Source organism: Hyperolius riggenbachi, chromosome 2 (assembly GCF_040937935.1).
Source record: "Hyperolius riggenbachi isolate aHypRig1 chromosome 2, aHypRig1.pri, whole genome shotgun sequence".
Lineage (NCBI taxonomy): Eukaryota > Metazoa > Chordata > Amphibia > Anura > Hyperoliidae > Hyperolius > Hyperolius riggenbachi.
Window position 1 is genome coordinate 40,672,225 of NC_090647.1, and position 22,285 is coordinate 40,694,509.

At 44.0% G+C, this 22,285-nt stretch overlaps 1 protein-coding gene across 4 annotated transcripts in view; it reads right to left on the reverse strand.

Annotated features, from left to right (window-relative positions):
- Positions 1–14,484: 14,484 nt before the first annotated feature.
- The window catches only part of GDPD4 (glycerophosphodiester phosphodiesterase domain containing 4), a 122,447-nt gene continuing 114,646 nt past the window's right edge, over positions 14,485–22,285 (reverse strand). For all 4 annotated transcript variants that reach the window (XM_068266682.1, XM_068266683.1, XM_068266681.1 and 1 more), the window contains 2 exons: positions 21,766–21,845; positions 14,485–18,847 (listed from right to left, as the gene is read on the reverse strand). In XM_068266682.1, coding sequence (XP_068122783.1) covers positions 18,744–18,847; positions 21,766–21,845 — 184 coding nt within the window. In that variant the 3' untranslated portion in view covers positions 14,485–18,743. The remainder of the gene's footprint in view (positions 18,848–21,765; positions 21,846–22,285) is intronic.

The window sequence follows — 22,285 nt, forward strand, 5'->3', positions numbered from 1 at the left end:
CTGGGGCACTATACAAGCTATACTGGGGCACTATACTAGCTATACTGGGGCACTATACTAGCTATAATGGGGCACTATACTAGCTATACTGGGGCACTATACAAGCTATACTGGGGCACTATACAAGCTATACTGGGGCACTATACAAGCTATACTGGGGCACTATACTGACTATACTGGGGCACTATACTGACTATACTGGGGCACTATACAAGCTATACTGGGGCACTATACTAGCTATAATGGGGCACTATACTAGCTATAATGGGGCACTATACTAGCTATAATGGGGCACTATACTAGCTATAATGGGGCACTATACTGGCTATACTGAGCACTATACTAGCTATACTGAGCACTATACTAGCTAAACTGGGGCACTTCACTAGCTATACTGAGCACTATACTGGCTATACTGAGCACTATACTGGCTATACTGAGCACTATACTGGCTATACTGAGCACTATACTGGCTATACTGAGCACTATACTAGCTAAACTGGGGCACTTCACTAGCTATACTGAGCACTATACTAGCTATACTGAGCACTATACTAGCTATACTGAGCACTATACTAGCTATACTGAGCACTATACTAGCTATACTGAGCACTATACTGAGCACTATACTAGCTATACTGAGCACTATACTAGCTATACTGGGGCAATTTACTAGCTATACTGAGCACTACCTACCTATACTGGGCACTATACTAGCTATACTGAGGCACTACCTACCCATACTGGGCACTATACTAGCTATACTGGGACATACTGGGGGGATCACGCGGCCAGCGTTTCCTACCCCCGGCTTATATGAGGGTCAATCATTTTTTCCTGTTTTTGGGGGCAAAAGTGGGGGGGTCGGCTTACATACGGGTCGGCTTGCTTGCGAGTATATACGGTATATATATATATATATATATATATACAAACAGACAGAGAGAGAGACACTCTTGACATCATTTATACATACAAAAGGTACTCACTTTTTGTATCCTGAAGTTTGGGTGACAGCATATTCCATGTCAATCCAGCCTCCTCATACAGTTCCTTTGCTATTTTTGCCCATAATTCGTTGACTAGCTGGTTCACTTTGTAGTCTCTGCTCGTTTTCTTGTACAGAACTTCATGTGGCTGCACTTTGGAGATGACATCCTCCGTTGTAAACCATTTTTTTCGAGACATTGCCCTGAAGAAGCCACTTTCCACACAGCCTGCAGCTCTGTCGCACTTCCGTTGTACCACAAGCCGTCAACAGGAAACAGAAACCTTATCTTATAGCATTCTGGGAAGCTGTAAGCCTTCTGGGTACTTTCTGAATTTTGAAAACGCTAACAAAACGCGCGCCATTGCGTTTGCACAGCGATTGCGCAGCGCTTACATACTTAACATTGAAGCGCTAACGCTCCAAAAATGATGCATGTCCTGCGTTTGCGATTTTAGGATTCACAAACGCTACAGTGGAACTTGACCCATCCGCTTACATTAGCTGAGCTTTTTGGGACAACGCTAGCGTTTTGTAACGCTCACTAAATGCTCGGAAAATCGCCCTTGTGGGTTCTAGCCCTTAAGGTGTATGCACACATCAGACTATAGTCTTTGGAAAATGAAAGATCACAGACCAATCTTACCACCCTTCATGTAGTATGAGAGCCATACTCTACACAGTCTATTCTATGGAGCTGAACTCCACATCAGACAGAAATCTTTGCAAGATGCTGCACACACAGATGCTGTACAGACACAAAAGATCAATATCTGCAAAAGATCTGTTCCTGCAAATTCCAATGATAGTCTATGAGATCTGCAGATCATCATACACACATGATTTAACTGACATTCATCTGCAGATCAGATCCATTAGGCCACATACACACATCAGACCATAGTCTTTTGAAAATGAAAGATCACAGACCAATCTTACCCCCTTCCATGTAGTATGAGAGCCATACTCTACACAGTCTATTCTATGGAGCTGAACTCCCCATCAGAAAAAAATCTTTGCAAGATGCTGCACAGAAACATGCTGCACACACTCAAAGGATCTGTAGCTGCAAAAGATCTGTTCCTGCCAAAAATCCATTCCTGCAAATTGCAATGATAGTCTATGAGATCATCTGCAGATCATCATACACACATGATTTAACTGACATTCATCTGCAGATCAGATCCGCCAGGATGGATTTTCAGATCTGCGGATAATTGCTTGATCTGCAGATGAATGTCAGTTAAATCATGTGTGTATGATGATCTGCAGATCTCATAGGCTATCATTGCAATTTGCAAGGATGGATTTTTGGCAGGAACAGATCTTTTGCAGCTACAGATCTTTTGAGTGTGTACAGCATGTTTCTGTGCAGCATCTTGCAAAGATTTCTGTCTGATGGGGAGTTCAGCTCCATACAATAGACTGTGTAGAGTATGGCTCTCATACTACATGAAGGGTGGTAAGATTGGTCTGTGATCTTTCATTTTCCAAAGACTATAGTCTGATGTGTGTATGAGCCTCTAGGATGGATTTTCAGATCTGCGGATGATTGCTTGATCTGCAGATGAATGTCAGTTAAATCATGTCTGTATGATGATCTGCAGATCTCATAGACTATCATTGCAATTTGCAGGAATGGATTTTTGGCAGGAACAGATCTTTTGCAGATACTGATCTTTTGTGTCTGTACAGCATCTGTGTGTGCAGCATCTTGCAAAGATTTTATCTGATGTGGAGTTCAGCTCCATAGAATAGACTGTGTAGGTATGGCTCTCATACTACATGAAAGGTGGTAAGATTGGTCTGTGATCTTTCATTTTCCAAAGACTATAGTCTGATGTGTGTATGCACCCTAACACAGGATTGCGTGATTACCATTCAGCTGTGTGGGAATTTGCATGTCTGCTCTCATTGACTGATGTCCATAGAAAAGCCTGTTTCATCTCTCAGACCTCGCCCGACATAGCGTTCAGCTTAGCCAAAGTTGATTGCTGGGTTCCTGGTAAGAAAGTTGTATTGTATTGTATTGTATTGTATTGCATTGCATTACCTTGCCTTGCCTGCCTGGACGTTCACGGCACCCGCGGGGGTACAGTGCAGTCTTTTCCAATCCTGATAGTTTGGAGACTGCCTTCACCGCGTTGGTGACTGCTGGGATTCTTGCTTGTCCTGTTCCTGTGGATGTTACTGTAGCAGTGGTTGCTATTAGTTACCCTCCAACTTGTTTGTCTTGTCCGTGTCAGTGTTACGTATTCCTCAAAGGACCGGCACCACACAAAATAAGTATAGCTCTTTTAAGGTTTTATTGATGCAGACATGACTCCAACAACAAACAGTTGTTTCGGCCTCCTCTGGCCTTTATCAAGTTGTAAAATGGTCATATAAAACACCTTATGTCACATACATACATTTATAAGACAAAACCCACCCCTCAGGTGAAACCTCTGACCATTCCCCAGGAGCACAAAAAGGAGGACCTGATGGGAAACTAGTGCATCCAAAATGGACCAATGAATACTGCATAATTCAAAAACAAACTCACCAATCAGGTAAGCAGAAGGGGTCCCCGCTGCAGGCAGCCATCGTGAGGGCAAGGCGGGCGCATCATAGCTCCGTAACCGCCGCCTCTGTCCACGGAGACGAGCGGTATAACATCCGCGTCATGTGACAAAGTCACATGACCCGGTCAGCTGTTAAACCTTGGCCAATCCTGTGCGCCCCAGCCATCACTCAGCGCAACACAGCCCACGCATCATCACAGTAGGTGGTGCTAGAGCGGCCACAAATGTCGCCATAGCAACCTGGACTCATAACAAATATCTACAGACCGCAGCACTCACCATACTGCTGCGTGGTTAAAGGGGACCACCTCTTGCACTCCATTTGCGTCCTCTGATGGTCTAAAAATAAAACAAAACAAAATAAACGTATTAAAACCACAAAGTGCCAACAAAACACAATTTATACCAGAGATACACAGTCAGGATACCCATAATTCAAATACAGAACCCCAAATCAAGCTCACGATTGAGCCCTGCCTTTCCCATAGCATCCATGCGCCTAATCCAGCCCGCCTCCCTACGTAAAAGTTCTTTAGTTCTATCACCTCCTCTCCAATTCGGTGGAACCCCATCTATCACCATAACTCTAAGCTGGGAAACACTATGCCCACAAGATTTAAAGTGCTCTGCCACTGCCTGTCCCGCCGTGCCATTTCTAATGGCTGATTTATGTGCAGAGATCCTCACCTTTAGACACTGTGTGGTCATACCAATATATATAAAGCTACATGGACATTTTAATAGATATACCACATGGTTGGAATCACATGTGTAATGTCCTCTGATGTGGTACACAGTGCCCAAAGTGGGATGTAAAAAGGTGTTGCCGCGTATAACACTATTGCACATATGGCAGGATAGGCAGGGGAACATCCCAGTTCTTGTGACATGAGGCTGAAGCTGAGGTGCCGATTTAGTACGCAATTTATCTCGTAGTGTAGGCGCACGGCGAAACGACATCATAGGAGTAAACCTAAATTCAGGCACTGTGGGGAAACCATCCCTTAACAAGTGCCAATGTCTACGTACCGTCCTTGCTACCACATCACTACAGATGTTGTAGGTCGAGACGAAGGGTATACGTGGTACCCCCTTCAAACGACGCCCGCGAGAACGTTTTCTATCACCCAAGATCTCTATAGGGTAACCTCTAGATCGAAATTTCTCACTAAGTTCACTCTTGCAGTCGGCACATCTTTCAGGCTCACTCACAATCTTGTCCACCCTGGAAAACTGACCTCCAGGAATCCCATCCCTCACCCCACCAGGGTGGAAACTCCCATAGTGGAGGATGGAATTCCTGTCCGTCGGCTTCGTGTACAAATCGGTGGATATCCTCCCATTGCTATAACAAACTAAAACATCAAGAAAGGGTAATTGTCTCGTGTCCCAATTTGCTGTCAATTTTATTGCCGGGCACTGTCGATGTACAGTATTAATGAAGCTATCCAATGTATCACGTGGCCCCCTCCATATGCAAAACACGTCATCTATATATCTCCACCAGCACAAAGCGTGCCGGCGGAAAATGGGGTTCAAATAGACAAAAGTCTCTTCATACAGCGCCATAAAGAGATTTGCATAGGACTATAGACTATAGTCTGATGTGTGTATGCACCCTAACACAGGATTGCGTGATTACCATTCAGCTGTGTGGGAATTTGCATGTCTGCTCTCATTGGCTGATGTCCATAGAAAAGCCTGTTTCATCTCTCAGACCTCGCCCGACATAGCGTTCAGCTTAGCCAAAGTTGATTGCTGGGTTCCTGGTAAGAAAGTTGTATTGTATTGTATTGTATTGTATTGTATTGTATTGTATTGCATTGCATTGCATTGTATTGTATTGTATTGTATTGTATTGTATTGCATTGCATTGCATTATCTTGCCTTGCCTGCCTGGACGTTCACTGCACCCGCGGGGGTACAGTGCAGTCTTTTCCAATCCTGATAGTTTGGAGACTGCCTTCACCGCGTTGGTGACTGCTGGGATTCTTGCTTGTCCTGTTCCTGTGGATGTAACTGTAGCAGTGGTTGCTATTAGTTACCCTCCAACTTGTTTGTCTTGTCCGTGTCAGTGTGGATGTTTGCTATCGCTGGGGAAGCAATTAGATTGGCAAGCATTCGGTCTGTCTGTCTGTTACATAGTTATTTTGGTTGAAAAAAGACATAGGTCCATCGAGTTCTGTCTTAGTTTCTCAGTGTGGTGGTGGACATCACCAGAGACTCAGTGCTACGGCTGCTGATCTATTTGGCTGCAGTAGGGTCTGAACAACACCAAAAACAAACAGCAGCTATGCTTGTCAGATTTGACCATAATGTACGAAACACCTGATCTGCTGCATGCTTGTTCAAGGGCTGTGGCTAAAAGTATTAGAGGCAGAAGATCAGCAGGATAGCCAGACAACTGGTATTGTTTATTAAGGAAATAAACATGGCAGCTTCCCTATACTTCTCGCCTCTGGGTATCCTTAAAGTGGGTTTAGACTTCCCATGTAAATAATAATAAGACTAAAGTAGAGCACTTAAAAATATGTATCAGCATTTTTTTCAGCAAATAAAGCATCTGGTCAGTGTTAAATTGAACTGGTCGATCCTCCAACTGCTAATCCTGCAGGCTCACATTTCCCACTCCCATGCTCAACTGCAGGATTTCTCCAGAGCCACCCCCAACCCAGGGTTGCCAACCTATTTTCTAATTTTTGACGGACAAAAGGCTCCAAAAAGCAGGACACTCAAAATTTTGGACGGACAGGGGGCGGAGTTGGGGGCGGAGTTAAAAGCGCACTTTTAAGTAGAGTTGTGGGTGGCTCTAAGCTCTGGCCATTATTATTATTTGAACTATTTAGCCAGGGCTGTGGAGTCGGAGTCGAGGAGTCAGAGCAATATTTGGGTACCTGGAGTCGGTGGTTTCATAAAAGGCATCAGAGTTGGATGACTTTTGTACCAACTCCACAGCCCTGTATAAAGCAATGACATCTTCTGCAGCACTTTACAGGGTACATAGTCATGTCACTCAATCCTCAGAGGAGCTCACAATTTAATCCTGTCATAGTCTAAAGTCCTACCATATTATTAGGTATTTAAATAGCACTTAAATCTGCTGCAGCAATTCACAGAGTAAATTATCATGCCACTGACTGTCCTCAGAGGAGCTCACAGTCTACTCTAATCCAGGGGTGGGCCAACTTTAGACTCAAGGGCCACATTGTGTTTTTCACGTTTGACTGGGGGGTTGGACCAGAATAGGAGTGCGGCGCCGTGGCATCAAATGGTGTGGCCACGACAGGATGTGGGCTGAGCTAACTGTTATGTAACAGAGTAACACAAATACAGTGGACGCAAGTTCTCTCCTAAAACACAGGTAAAGTGACCCTAAAAGAAATTAGACAATGTTCCACCACCCACAAACAACAACCTAGGACAGCGAAGCACGTATTCCAAGCGCATGCGCATAGGATAGCTGTCTGTAAGTGCATGGGACAGCAGGAGCACACAATACAGGTATGAACAGACAAGTGATTTTGGGGAGCATTTGGATAGACAGTCCATCTAAATATGGATGCTTGACAACCCTGGTCAGCCATCTACCTCAGAGGGGTAGATTATTATGGCATTTTTCATATGTCCAAATCTTGCCTTGGTGGTGCAGTGAGGTTTTATTGTAAGGTGCATGTATTTCCTATTATATAATTCACTGAGAAATGGCTGATATAATTTATGGATCTCCTTTATGAAACTATAATAGAAAATACATGCACCTCACATTAAAACAAAAGTTTTGTGTGCAATACTAGACAGCAATAGTACACTAAGTTGCACAGCATTACTTTAGGGCAGATTTTCATCCATTATTAGCATTGTGTGAGACATGCAGCCCTGCCTTGCTTGTCAGGGCTCTGCATTATGTCACACACACCATAAGCAGAGGAATTCTGTGTCATCTGCTCCTGGCTGCAGAGGTCATATACCCCCGGAGCAGACGACACAATGTCACAGGAATTACACTAATTTATACCTGGCTGGCTGAGATCTAAAGAACACGCCTGTGAGCAATTCTTCCTCCTGAGCTGTTGTGCTACTGTCTGCTACAGTAGACGAAGTTTGTGGAGGGCGAGCTCTGTCGATTGGCTGCCTCTCTCATTGGCTGGAAGAAGGCACCAGCAAAAAAAAAGAAAGCTCCTGATTGGTGGGCGGGAGGGAAGGGGGAAATAGAAGCTCGTGATTGGTGGGCGGGAGGGAAGGGGAAAATAGAAGCTCCTGATTGGAGGGCGGGAGGGAAAGGGAAAAAGTTTTTATCAGGGTAGCCGCAGGGGACCAGGCTGCCTATAGTAGCAGTGCCAGAGAGTTATTTTAACGGACGCCTGTCCCAAAAGGACGGGCAGTACGGACAGGGGAAATTTCATGTCTTAATTACGGACTGCCCGTCCTTAGACGGACGGTTGGCAACACTGCCCCAACCCTCTGGGACTCCCTTCCACCGCCCATCAGACTTGCCCCCTCTTTCAACACATTCAAGCAAGCCCTGAAAACCCACCTCTTCAAAATGGCCTACCCACTTCCTATCCTGCAGTAACTCTCTACTGAATACTTATTCTACAGCCCTACCTAGTGTGTCTTCTTCCCCTCCACTTAGATTGCAAGCCTATGGCGGGGTCCTCCCTTCCCTAGTGTATTCTATATGATCGTGTGCTCCTTTCCTATGTCCACCTCGTACTTGTATTACTGGGCCTACCTAACCAACCCAAATCACATGATCATGTATCTTGTACCATGTTTGCCTTGTATAGCTTTGTCCTACAGTATGTTGTATAACCTTGTTACGTCTCCTTTGTATCAATGTATCTATTTACTGTCCAGCGCTTCGTAATATGTTAGTGCTTTATGAATACAATAAATAATAATACTGTATTCCAAAGCTAACAAGGAGGAAGTCTTCCTTTTGCCATCCATTGTGGGTCCCCCTTTTTTTTCTTCTCCGAAGTGCGGAGAGGTTCTGAAGTCTTACGAGGCTTAAGGTGGCCACACACTATACAATTTATTTTAAATATCTGTTCAATTTAAGAATTGCAATCAATTTTTCTGACTGATTGTAACATTTCAAATATCTGACCAATGTCCCACACACGTATGTTCAATTTTTCCCCCAATTATGATAAAAATGATTGAAAACTTGCTAGGGTGTGTATATTATTAAATTGACAATCTAACACACACCATCGTAGAAAACGGGAAATCCAATTGGATTTTTCAGTCAAATACAAAAAAGTTTTCGATTTTTTTTTCGGGAGATCCAGTCGTTTTTATCGAATTGCCGTAAAATCGGATCATTTTATTGTATGGTGTGTGGCCAGCTTAACTCTGTCTGCGTTAGTTTATCTTCTGCAGTTCCCTCTGTCTCTGGCTGCACTCTGACAGCTGTGTACTTTACCCACACACAGCTGCTAAAATGCAATACTGATCTGGGGCATTCAATCATCACAATAGCAATTCAATTGCACTACCACCATCTTGTGGATAAAATTGAGAATGCACTTCAGTTTTAACACTCGTTTATCTTCTGACAGAACAAAATACAAGTAAAGCAAGCTGAAATATTATTTACCAACAATCTTTGCAACGTGTGGACTGGACTGAAGGGGTTGTTTTTTCATCAGCAAAAGTAGAATTTACAATCTGGTGACTGGTGAATTTAAAATCTGGTGGTTAAAACAAAAGCAATTTGCCGAGCTGTTATAAGTCGTCCGTGTTACTGATACAATACAATACAATAACATTTCTATAGCGCTTTTCTCCCATAGGACTCAAAGCGCTTAGGCTCTCTCAGATTCAGTATTTGGTAGTAGGATGAAGTATTCACACAACAAAAGTTATATTTCTGCAAATGCCAAACTGAACAGGTGGGTTTTCAGTCTGGATTTAAAACACGTCCAGGGATGGAGCTGTCCTGATCTGTTGAGGTAAGGAGTTCCAAAACGTAGGGGCAGCATGACAGAAGGTTCTGGGACCAAAAGTTTCCAAATGGACTCTGGGTATGACTAGATTATTAGAACCTGTGGATCTGAGAATGCGGGGATTGCTACGCAGCTGCAACATATCTTTCATGTATCCAGGACCTACATTATTCAGGGATTTAAATGTCAGTAGGCCAATCTTGAATAGGACCCTCCATTCTATAGGTAGCCAGTGAAGGGAGTGCCGGACTGACGTTATGTGGCAGTGACGGGGTTGGTTGGTTAGCAGTCTGGCAGCAGTATTCTGTATCAGCTGTAGGCGGTACAAGACCTTTATTGTAAGTCCAGTGCAGAGAGCATTACAGTAGTCCAGTCGGGATGTGATGAAGGCATGGACTAAGGTTGGCAGATCTTTTGGGGGGATGAGGTGCTTGATTTTTGCAATGTTCTTCAGGTGAAAATAGGATGATTTCACCACAGCAGAGATTTGAGTTCTGAAGTTTAAATTCCCATTAAATAGAACTCCTAGGCTACGCACATGATCAGAGCTGCGCAGATCCGTGCTTCCTATTCCCAGTGGTGAAGACTGCAAGTTAAGTTGTTTTGTTATCATGCTCTGCCCTCCAATCAGAAGGACTTCAGTTTTGTCTGCATTTAGTTTCAGCCAGTTGTCATTCATCCATTGCTGTAGTTCACGTAAGCAGGCGTTTATAGTTAGAGTTGGGTCTGTCACACCAGGCTTGAAGGAAAGATATAGTTGGGTGTCGTCTGCATAGCAGTGGTATGTCCGGCCATGTTTTTGGATTAGTTTTCCAAGCGGTATCATGTAAATCGTGAAAAGCAGGGGAGAGAGGATTGAGCCCTGGGGAAAATGGCCATTACCACATAACAGCTTCCTGGTCAGCACCAGTGCAGTTTCTAGGCTAAAATGCACCCAGGGCGAGGGTGTAAAAATTGTGCCCCCCCTCCCCCCCGAAGCAAGGTATGGGTGCCCGCAGTGTAGGTTAGCCAGGTCTAGTTGCACTCAGTATAGATTCCCCCAGAATAGGTACCCCAGTATAGGTAGCCAGCTATAGGTCCCCCCAGTATAGGTAGCCAGGCATAGGTGAGCCAGTATAGTTGCCTCCGGTATAGGTTAGCCAGGTAGGTGCCTCCAGCATAGGTAGCCAGTATAGTTGCCCACAGTATAGGTTAGATAGGCAGGCGTCCCCGGTATAAGTTAGATAGGTAGGTGTCCCCAGTACAGGTTAGCTAGGTGGGTGCCTCTAATATAGGTAGCCAGAATAGTTGCCCCCAGCATAGGTTAGATAGGTAGATGTCCCCAGTATATGTTAGTTACAGTGGAGGAAATAATTATTTGACCCCCTCACTGATTTTGTAAGTTTGTCCAATGACAAAGAAATGAAAAGTCTCAGAACAGTATCATTTCAATGGTAGGTTTATTTTAACAGTGGCAGATAGCACATCAAAAGGAAAATCGAAAAAATAACCTTAAATAAAAGATAGCAACTGATTTGCATTTCATTGAGTGAAATAAGTTTTTGAACCCCTACCAACCATTAAGAGTTCTGGCTCCCACAGAGTGGTTAGACACTTCTACTCAATTAGTCACCCTCATTAAGAACACCTGTCTTAACTAGTCACCTGTATAAAAGACACCTGTCCACAGAATCAATCAATCAAGCAGACTCCAAACTCTCCAACATGGGAAAGACCAAAGAGCTGTCCAAGGATGTTAGAGACAAAATTGTAGACCTGCACAAGGCTGGAATGGGCTACAAAACCATTAGCAAGAAGCTTGGAGAGAAGGTGAACAAACTGTGATTGTTCGAAAATGGAAGGAGCACAAAATGACCATCAATCGACCTCGCTCTGGGGCTCCACGCAAGATCTCACCTCGTGTGGTGTCAATGGTTCTGAGAAAGGTGAAAAAGCATCCTAGAACTACACGGGAGGAGTTAGTGAATGACCTCAAATTAGCAGGGACCACAGTCACCAAGAAAACCATTGGAAACACATTACACCGCAATGGATTAAAATCCTGCAGGGCTCGCAAGGTCCCCCTGCTCAAGAAGGCACATGTGCAGGCCCGTCTGAAGTTTGCCAATGAACACCTGAATGATTCTGTGAGTGACTGGGAGAAGGTGCTGTGGTCTGATGAGACCAAAATAGAGCTCTTTGGCATTAACTCAACTCGCTGTGTTTGGAGGAAGAAAAATGCTGCCTAAACACCGTCCCCACCGTCAAGCATGGGGGTGGAAACATTTTGCTTTGGGGGTGTTTTTCTGCTAAGGGCACAGGACAACTTAATCGCATTAACGGGAAAATGGACGGAGCCATGTATCGTGAAATCCTGAACGACAACCTCCTTCCCTCTGCCAGGAAACTGAAAATGGGTCGTGGATGGGTGTTCCAGCACGACAATGACCCAAAACGTACAGCAAAGGCAACAAAGGAGTGGCTCAAGAAGAAGCACATTAAGGTCATGGAGTGGCCTAGTCAGTCTCCGGACCTTAATCCAATAGAAAACCTATGGAGGGAGCTCAAGCTCAGAGTTGCACAGAGACAGCTTCGAAACCTTAGGGATTTAGAGATGATCTGCAAAGAGGAGTGGACCAACATTCCTCCTAAAATGTGTGCAAACTTGGGTCATCAATTACAAGAAACGTTTGACCTCTGTGCTTGCAAACAAAGGTTTTTCCACTAAGTATTAAGTCTTTTATTGTTAGAGGGTTCAAAAACTTATTTCACTCAATGAAATGCAAATCAGTTGCTATCTTTTATTTAAGGTTATTTTTTCGATTTTCCTTTTGATGTGCTATCTGCCACTGTTAAAATAAACCTACCATTGAAATGATACTGTTCTGAGACTTTTCATTTCTTTGTCATTGGACAAACTTACAAAATCAGTGAGGGGTCAAATAATTATTTCCTCCACTGTAGGTAGGTGCCTCCAATATAGGTAGCCAGTATAGTTGTCACCTGTATAGACTAGCTAGGTAGGTAGGTGCCCCCAATACAGGTTAGATAAGTTAATGCTCCCACTATAGGTTAGATAGGTAGCTGCCCCCCAGTATAGGTTAGATAGGTAGGTGCCCCCCAGTATAGGTTAGATTAGGTAGCTGCCCCCTCAGTATAAGTTAGATTAGGTAGCTGCCCCCCAGTATAGGTTAGGTAGCTGCCCCCCAGTATAGGTTAGATAGGTAGCTGCCCCCCAGTATAGGTTAGATTAGGTAGGTGCCCCCCAGTATAGGTTAGATTAGGTAGCTGCCCCCTCAGTATAGGTTAGATTAGGTAGCTTCCCCCCAGGTTAGATAGGTAGGTGCCCCCCAGTATAGGTTAGATAGGTAGCTGCCCCAGTATAGATTAGGTAGGTGCCCCCCAGTATAAGTTAGATTAGGTAGGTGCCCCCAGTATAGGTTAGATTAGGTAGGTGCCCCCCAGTATAGGTTAGATTAGGTAGGTGCCCCCAGTATAGGTTAGATAGGTAGCTGCCACCCAGTATAGGTTACATAGGTAGGTGCCCCCAGTATAGGTTAGATTAGGTAGGTGCCCCCAGTATAGGTTAGATAGGTAGCTGCCACCCAGTTTAGGTTAGATAGGTAGGTGCCCCCCAGTATAGGTTAGATTAGGTAGGTGCCACCCAGTTTAGGTTAGATAGGTAGCTGCCACCCAGTTTAGGTTAGATAGGTAGGTGCCCCCCAGTATAGGTTAATTAGGTAGCTGCCCCCTCCGTATAGGTTAGATTAGGTAGGTGCCCCCAGGATAGGTTAGATAGGTAGGTGCCCCCGAGGATAGGTTAGATAGGTAGGTCCCCCCAGGATAGGTTAGATAGGTAGGTGCCCCCCAGGATAGGTTAGATAGGTAGCTGCCCCAGTATAGGTTAGGAAGGTGCCCCCCATGATGGAGGGGGGAGCCGCAGCCGCTGGGAGGGCAGCTACCTATCTACCTCTCCCTCCCTTCCTCTCCCCGGGCCGCCCTCCGTGCGATCCCCCCTCGGAGCTGCTAAACAGGAAGCAGCGTGTGTGTGTATCAGCGTGTAGGCAGAGAGAAGACTGGCGGCGAGAGAGCAGCGCTTGGAGCCAGCGAGGTGAGTAGTTTTGCATAGCGCTTCCCTGCTGCATTACTCTGCACTCCGAGGGGGGATCGCAAGGAGGGTGGCCCGGGGAGAGGAAGGGAGGGAGAGGGCGGGCTGCCCTCCCCGCGGCTGCAGCTCCCCCTCCATCACAGCGCCCCCCTCCCAGCAGCGCCTCGGGCGGCGGCACGCCCCGCACGGTCGTGGAAACAGCCATGGTCAGCACACTGTTAAACTGTAATATCGCCCACTTGAGCCATAGCGTAACATGGACATTACCTTGCACATCAGTTGTCCTTTCAGTTATAACTGACAGCAACTGATGTATTTCAGTTGGAAGGATGGATGGAAGGAATCGTTGTTAGAAGGAAATGGCGAGCTTCTGAGAGGAAATGACGGCAAGGTAAGTATGTAATATTCATTTGCAGCTACGTCATGGGCTCAATTCACAAAAGGGTGCTAAGCAGTTAGCACGCCTAAAGCTGATACGTGGTGCGCGCGAAATGTCGCATCGGGTGCGATGAAAATGCGCTGCAATGCGACGTTTCATGCGCACAGTGCAGCGCTTAAACTTTGCGCGCGCTAAGGGACTTTAAGCATGCTAAGGGGCTTTTAGGCATGCTAACTAAGTTATGGCCCTTTTTTGAATCAAGCCCCATGTGTTTGTTCTAAATAATTTTACTCGGTTCAGGTTCATGTTAAACTATATGCAAATTTTAATACAAATTTTTGCATGCGGACAATTTTTCCACCATTGCTTTCTATGTAAAATGCATGCAAATTTTCGCAATTCACAAGCAAACCCACGTGCGATTTAAACGTGTAATGCGAAAAAATGCAGCAGACTGTTTAATTTTTTTGTTTAAACGGTATAAAAAATTAACCAAAGAGGCCAAGAACACTTAATTTAAATAAAAAAAAAAGGTTTTAATAAAGCAGCAGACACAATATCATCATAACAAGAAAACAAGGCGTACATTGAGATACATTATTGCTATACGCAGCGGAATATTCACTTCCCAATCACTGACTGTAAACATTCAACAAAGACACTACCAAAGGGAGTCGTGTATTAGAGCCTAGGTTCTCAACGTGCGGTACGCGTACCCCAGGGGGTACTTCTGATGGTTCCAGGGGGTACTCGGGCTTTATATACTTAACCAAGAATAACAAATTTAGAGTTGTAGAAAATGATAAATCCTATTTAAACAACACCAAATTGGTGTTTTAGCTATTTAAAAGCAATAGTAAAGGCTTGGAAATAGTTTAGAACCAATCATCATGTACTATGATTACATATATATTTGTCAAGGGGTACTTGTGATAATGTTTACTATGCTAAGGGGTACTTGGTGAGTACAGATTTTTAAAAGGGGTACATACCAATAAAATGTTGAGAAACACTGTATTAGAGGACGTCATATCTGTCTCTGTGATGTCACATAAAAGCGATTATGTCATCATGACACAGGGGACCCTTCCTCGCTATACCATTAAAGGATAACTGAAGTGACATGTGACATGATGAGATAGACATGTGTATGTACAGTGCCTAGCACACAAATAACTATACTGTGTTCCTTTTTTTCTTTCTCTGCCTGAAAGAGTTAAACATCAGGTATGTAAACGGCAGTTCCTGTCTGAGTCAGGACTGGGTCAGACAACAGTGCAACCCTCACTGATAAGAAATTACTACTATAAAACACTTTCTTAGCAGAAAATGGCTTCTGAGAGCAGGAAAGAGATACACAGGGTCAATAGTTCAGATTTTATTAGCTCTGGCATACTTCAATGAATGTGTCATTGAGCAAAAACAATAAACAACAGTAAAAACTTGAAAAGTAGATTTAAATATAAAATAAAACTGTGGAATATCTTGAAAAGTATTTTTTAGGAGAAGGAATATAGATACAATTGTTTATTTCCTTAATTCATCTTCACCTCGGATGGCCTTTAAAGTGGACCTGAACTCTTGCACAGGACAGAAGGAAAACAGAGAAATGCACCCTGTATGTGTTTAGAGAGTTTAGCCTGTCTGATTCCCCCTCATCTGTGACTAATCGCAAATTGTAATTTGATCTCTCCCATGTCACCTGACACAGATGGCAGATGGAGATGGCAGATATACTCATTAGAAAGCACAGGATGTAAACAATATGTCTGCTTCCATGAAAGCAGGAAGTAGAAACAGTGCAGATGTATTTTAGGATTTGTATCAGCTGTAACAAAGAAATGTTTTGTTTAAAGTTTTTGTTTTAATTATGCTGTTGTGTATCTTTTAGAGCAGAGAGAAAGTTCTGAGTTCAGGTCCACTTTCAAAAAAAGCACAAAACAATGTGAGTGCTGTGCAAAGCCGGAACACCCACAAAGCAATTCTAGGCAGTTGCCTAGGACCTGGAGAGAGTCTAGGGGCCTGTTGGATGCTACCCCCCCCCTCCCCCCTCCAAATCGTACTAAAAAATCCAGGTATCCATCAGCAGTGGGTCGTAACTGCTATCTTGCCTATGGCCCCATTTCATCTCAACCCTTTTCTGTGTCCTCGTCCTGTGGTCATGCTGTCACATAAGCAATCGTCTAATTAACAAGGGGCAGGTTGCTGGATACATCAGTTTGAAGCCGGTGACTATTGTCGACTAACAGAGGTCACGTAATAGATTCCTTTGGCTTGGCGTGTAAACATATTTGGCGCTCATATGTTGTACTTATGAGGAATGTCTGTAGGGGGCGCTGTTATTAGTGGCAGTGTGCATGTGAATCTGGACGGGGAATCACAACCTGATTAAATCAATAGGCTGCTACCAAATTTGCATGCGGACAAAAAAAAACAAAAAAAAAAAACAGACGGTCGGCAGCATTTAATCACACCACGCATGTGAATCCCCATAACTGTGCCGGCATCGTGTTTCGACGCATGGCAGCACTGGTGGAAACTCAGCCCTATGCTACTACCTGTGTGACAGTATCCTTTATGGCACGAAGAGTCTGGCAGAGCTCAAATTAGCTTTTTAGAGTCAGTCCATGGGCGTAGTAATCACCCCTGCCATCAGTAGGGCCCAGAAGCTTTGAAGCTTTGGGGGGCCCTCCTCCATCCTCACCCCAACCAATTAGCAAAAAAACCTCCTGTTTGCTCACAAAAAATGTCCCTGCCACCTCCTCCCTCCCCCATGCAGAGTAGCAGGAGCATGTGTCATTTTTTCCTGCTTCCACACACTGCTTCACAGCAGAACATAGCCCCTAAACAAGCATGTAGCAGATCGATCAGATGTTTCTGACTGAAGTCTTAGGGCTCGGTCACACTAGGGGCGTTTCCGGCCTTTTTTCAAGCGTAGGCGATTTTTTAAATCTCCCACAAAACGCTGGAGCAATGAATCTCTATAAGAAGGTTCATATCAGTGCGGTTCGTGCGCTGTGCGTTCAGCAAAGCGGTGCCTGTACCATTTTTGCTATAATGGAAGGCATAGGAAGAGCGATAAACGCTCACAAAATCGCTTTATGCGGCGATTGTGTTCCAGGGATGAGCAGAAACTACGCCAGTGCGAATTTACGCATCGTAGTTCGCATCTACGCATCGTAGTTCATAGGTGAAGTTTCAAAACTACGCTTACGAATTTACGCGTAGCGAAGTACTGTTATGCGTTGCTTACGCCCACCACCCGTAGTTAACATGTCTATTGCGTAGGGAACTATGAATGCGTTACTCCCGTCTAATTTTCCGCATGCGATTGTATGCTTACAAATTTACGCATTGGAAAGGGGAATGTACGCATAGAAGGAATTCATGCGTAAAATTTTCTGCATACTGGCATCAGTATCCGCATACACTACCCTTTGCACTACGCATAATTGCATATTTTAACGTGTATTCTACGAAATGCATACAAAGCGAATATTTGATTTTGATGCTGTAGTTTGGCGAAGCGTAACTGCATAAAACTACGCGTAGTTCCAGCGTAGCGAAGTTGGCTGACTACGACCATCCCTGTTGCGTTCGGGTTTTTGAGAATAAATACATTGTATTTATTATTTTTCGGGTCCAAAAGTTTACTTCCTGACTTGCGGCACGGAGTGAATGACAAAACCGCTTTGGAAAAGCACTTAGAAAAGCGATTTTACCAAAAACGTAGCAAGCAGTGGAGCGCCGGGAGGGGGGGGGGGGGGGAGTGCACAAAAAACGCAAAACGTTGCATTTGCATTTTAGATTTTAGGTGTAAATGAGGCCTGACTGGATTAGCTGCATGCTTGTTTCAGGTGTGTGATTGAGACACTACTGCAGTCAAAGAGATCAGGACTGCCAGGCAACTGGTATTGTTTAAAAGGAAATGAATATGGCAGCCTCCATATAACTCTCACCTCAAGTTTTTTTTAAACACAGATACATTACTAGCAGTGTCGTGTATGGTGCTGCTATGTATGAACTGGAGTTTGGGCAATACATAAAAGTCATTAAAAGTTCTAAGATCAGTCAGAATGGGGAGCTAAACCCTCCTAAAAATTAGAGAAGGGTGTCAAAATGTTAAAAATTAAAGAGAACCTGTATAAAAAAAAAAGTCCCCTGTGGGGTAGTCACCTCGGTAGGGGGAAGCCTCAGGGTCCCAATGAGGCTTCCCCCTCCCCTGTAGCTGCAGGCAGTCCAGTGCTGGGTCCCCCGAAGTGTCCCCCAATCCTGGCTCGACAAGCCTGACAAGACTAATATATTAACCTTCCCTGGCTCCAGCGGGGGCGCTGTTGAGGCACTCAGCACAGAGATAGATGGAAAGAACCGAACTCTGTCGTGTTCGCTCTACTACGCAGGCGCAGGAAACTGGGAGCTTTTTTCACCACCGCCGTGGGACACAGGAGAACGGGGGAAGCCTCGATAGGATCTGGAGGCTTCCCCCACCCGAGGTGAGTACACCCCAGTGGAACTTCTCATTACAGGTTTTCTTTAAGTAGTCTAACTTGGCTTGTCATACAGAATAAGCGTCATATCTATTCACATTAGATTCTGATTCAGTCCTCAAGTTGGATTGCTCCACTGTGAACAAGTAGCAGCTACATTGCAGTGTGTCCAGCATAAGTCCCGACCCCCACCCAAAGAACCAGAGTGGATTCTTCCTTCTTTCGCAATGAACAATGTCACTGGCCAATGATAAGCCCAGCCAGTAGGAAGGAGGAGGAGCTTCATCTCAGACAAGTTCTGCAGAGCCGATGTTGTCAAAGGTGGGTCTTGCATTTGGGGTGGTCGGCAGACTCCTTCCACAGCTGTCTTCAGACACCGACATGTCCAGTTCTACAAAAACAAAACAAGATCAATGTTAATGCTTCACAGGGGTGTGTTTCAGTGCCGGGTTAAAGCGGGCCCGAACTCTTGCACAGCACACAATGAAAAGTCTTTATTTCACATGTAGCGGCTGAAGAAATCCACTGCTCTGTGTTTGTTTAGCCAGATCAAAGTATCTAATTAGTTCTTGTCTGCAGATGTGAATAGACTGCAGGAGCTCTGCTAAAGCAGCTCCCTCCCCATACAGCAAACACTGAGGCTTAACACCTTCAGTGTTTCCTGCAAAGTAAAACCATGTTCTAAACTTCAGGTTTTGTTTAGGATTTCTATAAATTGTAAAAAAAAAAGGGTTTTTTTTTTTGTCCAGAAAGATTATTATGCTTTGGCTAAACTTTTAGAACTGAAAGGAAATTCTGAGTTTATTTCCCCTTTATAGGGTGAGACACAGAGGCACGTTCCTCAGACACAGTGGGCAGAAGAGGGCACACTGGCATGGGAAGCAGAACAATAATCCAGGGCGTAGCTGCTCAATACATACACCAGGGGGAGTACTTAGGTTGAATTCAGTACATGAACGTTTCACAGTCAATTCAGTAAAGTAATGTTTGTTTTAAAAAAAATTTAAATCAAGTAAATACAGACTGAATAAATATTTATAGTTAAAGGCACTAAGAAATCTTTCAAAAGCACTCCCAAGTACCATGAAATGTACTGTATACATTGGGGGAACTCGGGATAATGTAATTTATAATGCCAGGCCCTGGTATCACTAAAGAACTTTTATTTATTTCCTTTTAAACAATACCAGTTGCCTGCTGATCTATTTGGCTGCAGCAGTGTCTGAATCTCACACCTGAAACAAGCATGCGGCTAATGCAGTCAGAATTCAGTCAGGAAACACCTGATCTGCTGCATGCTTTTTCAGGGTATATGGCTAAAGGTATTAGAGGCAGAGGATCAACACGACAGCCAGGCAATGTGCATTGTTTATGATGACGCCTCTAAGAAGATAAGCAGAGGGGTGATGCAGGTGCATTCTGTGCACAGGGGCCACTCTCAGTAATGGGGACCAATTTGGGAAATGGCAAAGTGACTCTGTGAATTGGGGGCCTCTGAGCAGTAGCTCTATAAAAATAGAGGCAGGTCTTTTCCTATATATGTAAAGCCTGGTACACACTTTCAATTAATATTGGCCAATCACTGACCGATTTTACCACCTCCATGTAGTATGAGGGTCAATAGATTGTGTAGGTAAGCTCTCATACTACATGGAGGTGGTAAAAATGGTCAGTGATTGGCCAATCATAATTGAAAGTGTGTACCAGGCTTAAGTCACTGTGGCTGACTTGAGACTTTAACTACTTAATGACCGCGTCACGCTGATGAGCGTGACAGCAGCAGCAGCCCCAGGACCGCCTAATTCCGATTGGCGTCAAGTCCTGGAGCTGCAGTTTAGCAGGGAACGCACGCGTGCTCATGCGCGATCGTTCCCTGCCGGTTTACGGAGCTCTAATCCGCGATTAGCCTGCTAGCCGCGATCGCGATTGTTAAGAGCCAACAGGGGAAAGAATTCCCCTTTGTTTACAATTGTACAGCGCTGCCATCTCCTGCAGCGCTGTATGAGGGACACTCGGCTGTCCCTCAGAGCGGCTCGTTCTGTGTGGCCTCTCATAGGCTGATGCCTATGAGAGGCGGGGAGCAGTGCTGATCGCCATCCTATGTCGATTAGGACAGCATGGGGGGAGGGAGAGGGACGGGAAGGAAAAACCTCCCTTTTGTTGAATAAAAAAATAAATAAATAAAAAAAGATCGCAGCAGGGATCAGAGACCTCAGGCAGAGTGTCCTATTAAAGGAGCACTATGGCAAAAAACTGTAAAATTTAAACTATATGCAAACATAGACAAATAAGAAGAATGTTATTTTCCAGAGTAAAATGAGCCATAAATTACTTTTCTCCTATGTTGCTGTCACTTACAGTAGGTAGTAGAAATCTGACAGAAGTGACAGGTTTTGGACTAGTCCATCTCTCCATAGGGGATTCTCAGCAAGGCTTTTATTCTTTCTAAAGATATTCACTAAAAAGGATTTAAACAATGATGCTGGCCAGCTTCCCTGCTCGCTACACAGTTTTTTGGGCAGTTAGACAGAGCAACTGCCATTCACTAAGTGCTTTTGAAAATAAATAAATCCCTGAGAATCCCCCCATGAAGACATGGACTAGTCCAAAACCTGTCGCTTTTGTCAGATTTCTACCTACTGTAAGTGACAGCAACATAGGAGAAAAGTAATATATGGCTCATTTTACTTTGAAAAAAACATACTTCTTATTTGTTTATGTTTGCACATATTTAAAATTTTACAATTTTTCGCCATAGTGCCCCTTTAAGGACACTAAAAGGAGGTGAAATTAATTTGTGTGGCAAGTTGCAGGGCTGTGCAGCAACCTAGCAAAGCTGCACAGCCCTATGCTCTGATTAATAGCCTGGTCACTAGGGGGGGGGGGGGGGGGGGAGCCTGAGGTCCTGAAGTGGTTAATTGTACTCAAGAAATGCATAGTATGTGAAATATACCAAGATCCACCTACACAAGCACTAATGTTATTTAACTGACAGTCCAGAACTGGAATCTGGCAGTTAGCAAGGGAAGACGGAATGTTGACAGACCAGAAATTGTAGATGCTGTGACTATGATCTCCACATGCCGGTTCTGTCTTTGTGTTTGCTAAAACCCCTTAGCATATAAAGAGAGCGCCAATCTACAATAGAACACAGGCCACCTTTCGCAAACTTTCGAAGTAAAATTACATTTTTTGCACGTTTTTTCACAAATTTTTGCATTGAAAAGAGAAATGTACTTCCTTTGACCGTATTGAGAAAATACAGTATATTTCTCAAAATCAAAAACAGGTACGAGTAACACCGCTCACCAGTCTTGAATGTGTTGTAGAAGCCACTATCGGAAATCTCGGTGCTCTCCGGGCAGCAGGATAAGCCCCGTTCTCTCCACCTAAAATTAAACAAAAGTCAAGTCATTTGTTATTCTAAAACATAAAATGTGCATCAAATAAAAGGTATCGTAATTATGAAGTGCAACTACTGTCTGTTTAAAGGTGGCTACACACGATACAATAAAATGATCCGATTTTACGGAAATTCGATAAAAATGATTGGATCTTCCAAAAAAAAGTCAAAAGCTTTTTTTTTCATTCGACTGAAAAATCCGATCTGATTTCCCGGTTTCTTCGATTTTTATCAATCCGGAATGCTAGATACTTTTCTTTAATATTTCTAAAGATTGTATGGTGTGTGTTAGATTGTCAATGTATTAATATGCACACCCTAGCAATTTAGTAAGAGTTTCCAATTATTTTTATTATAATTGGAGAAAAATTTAACATAAGTGTGTGGTACATTGGTCATAATTTTTGAAATGTTACAATCAGTCCA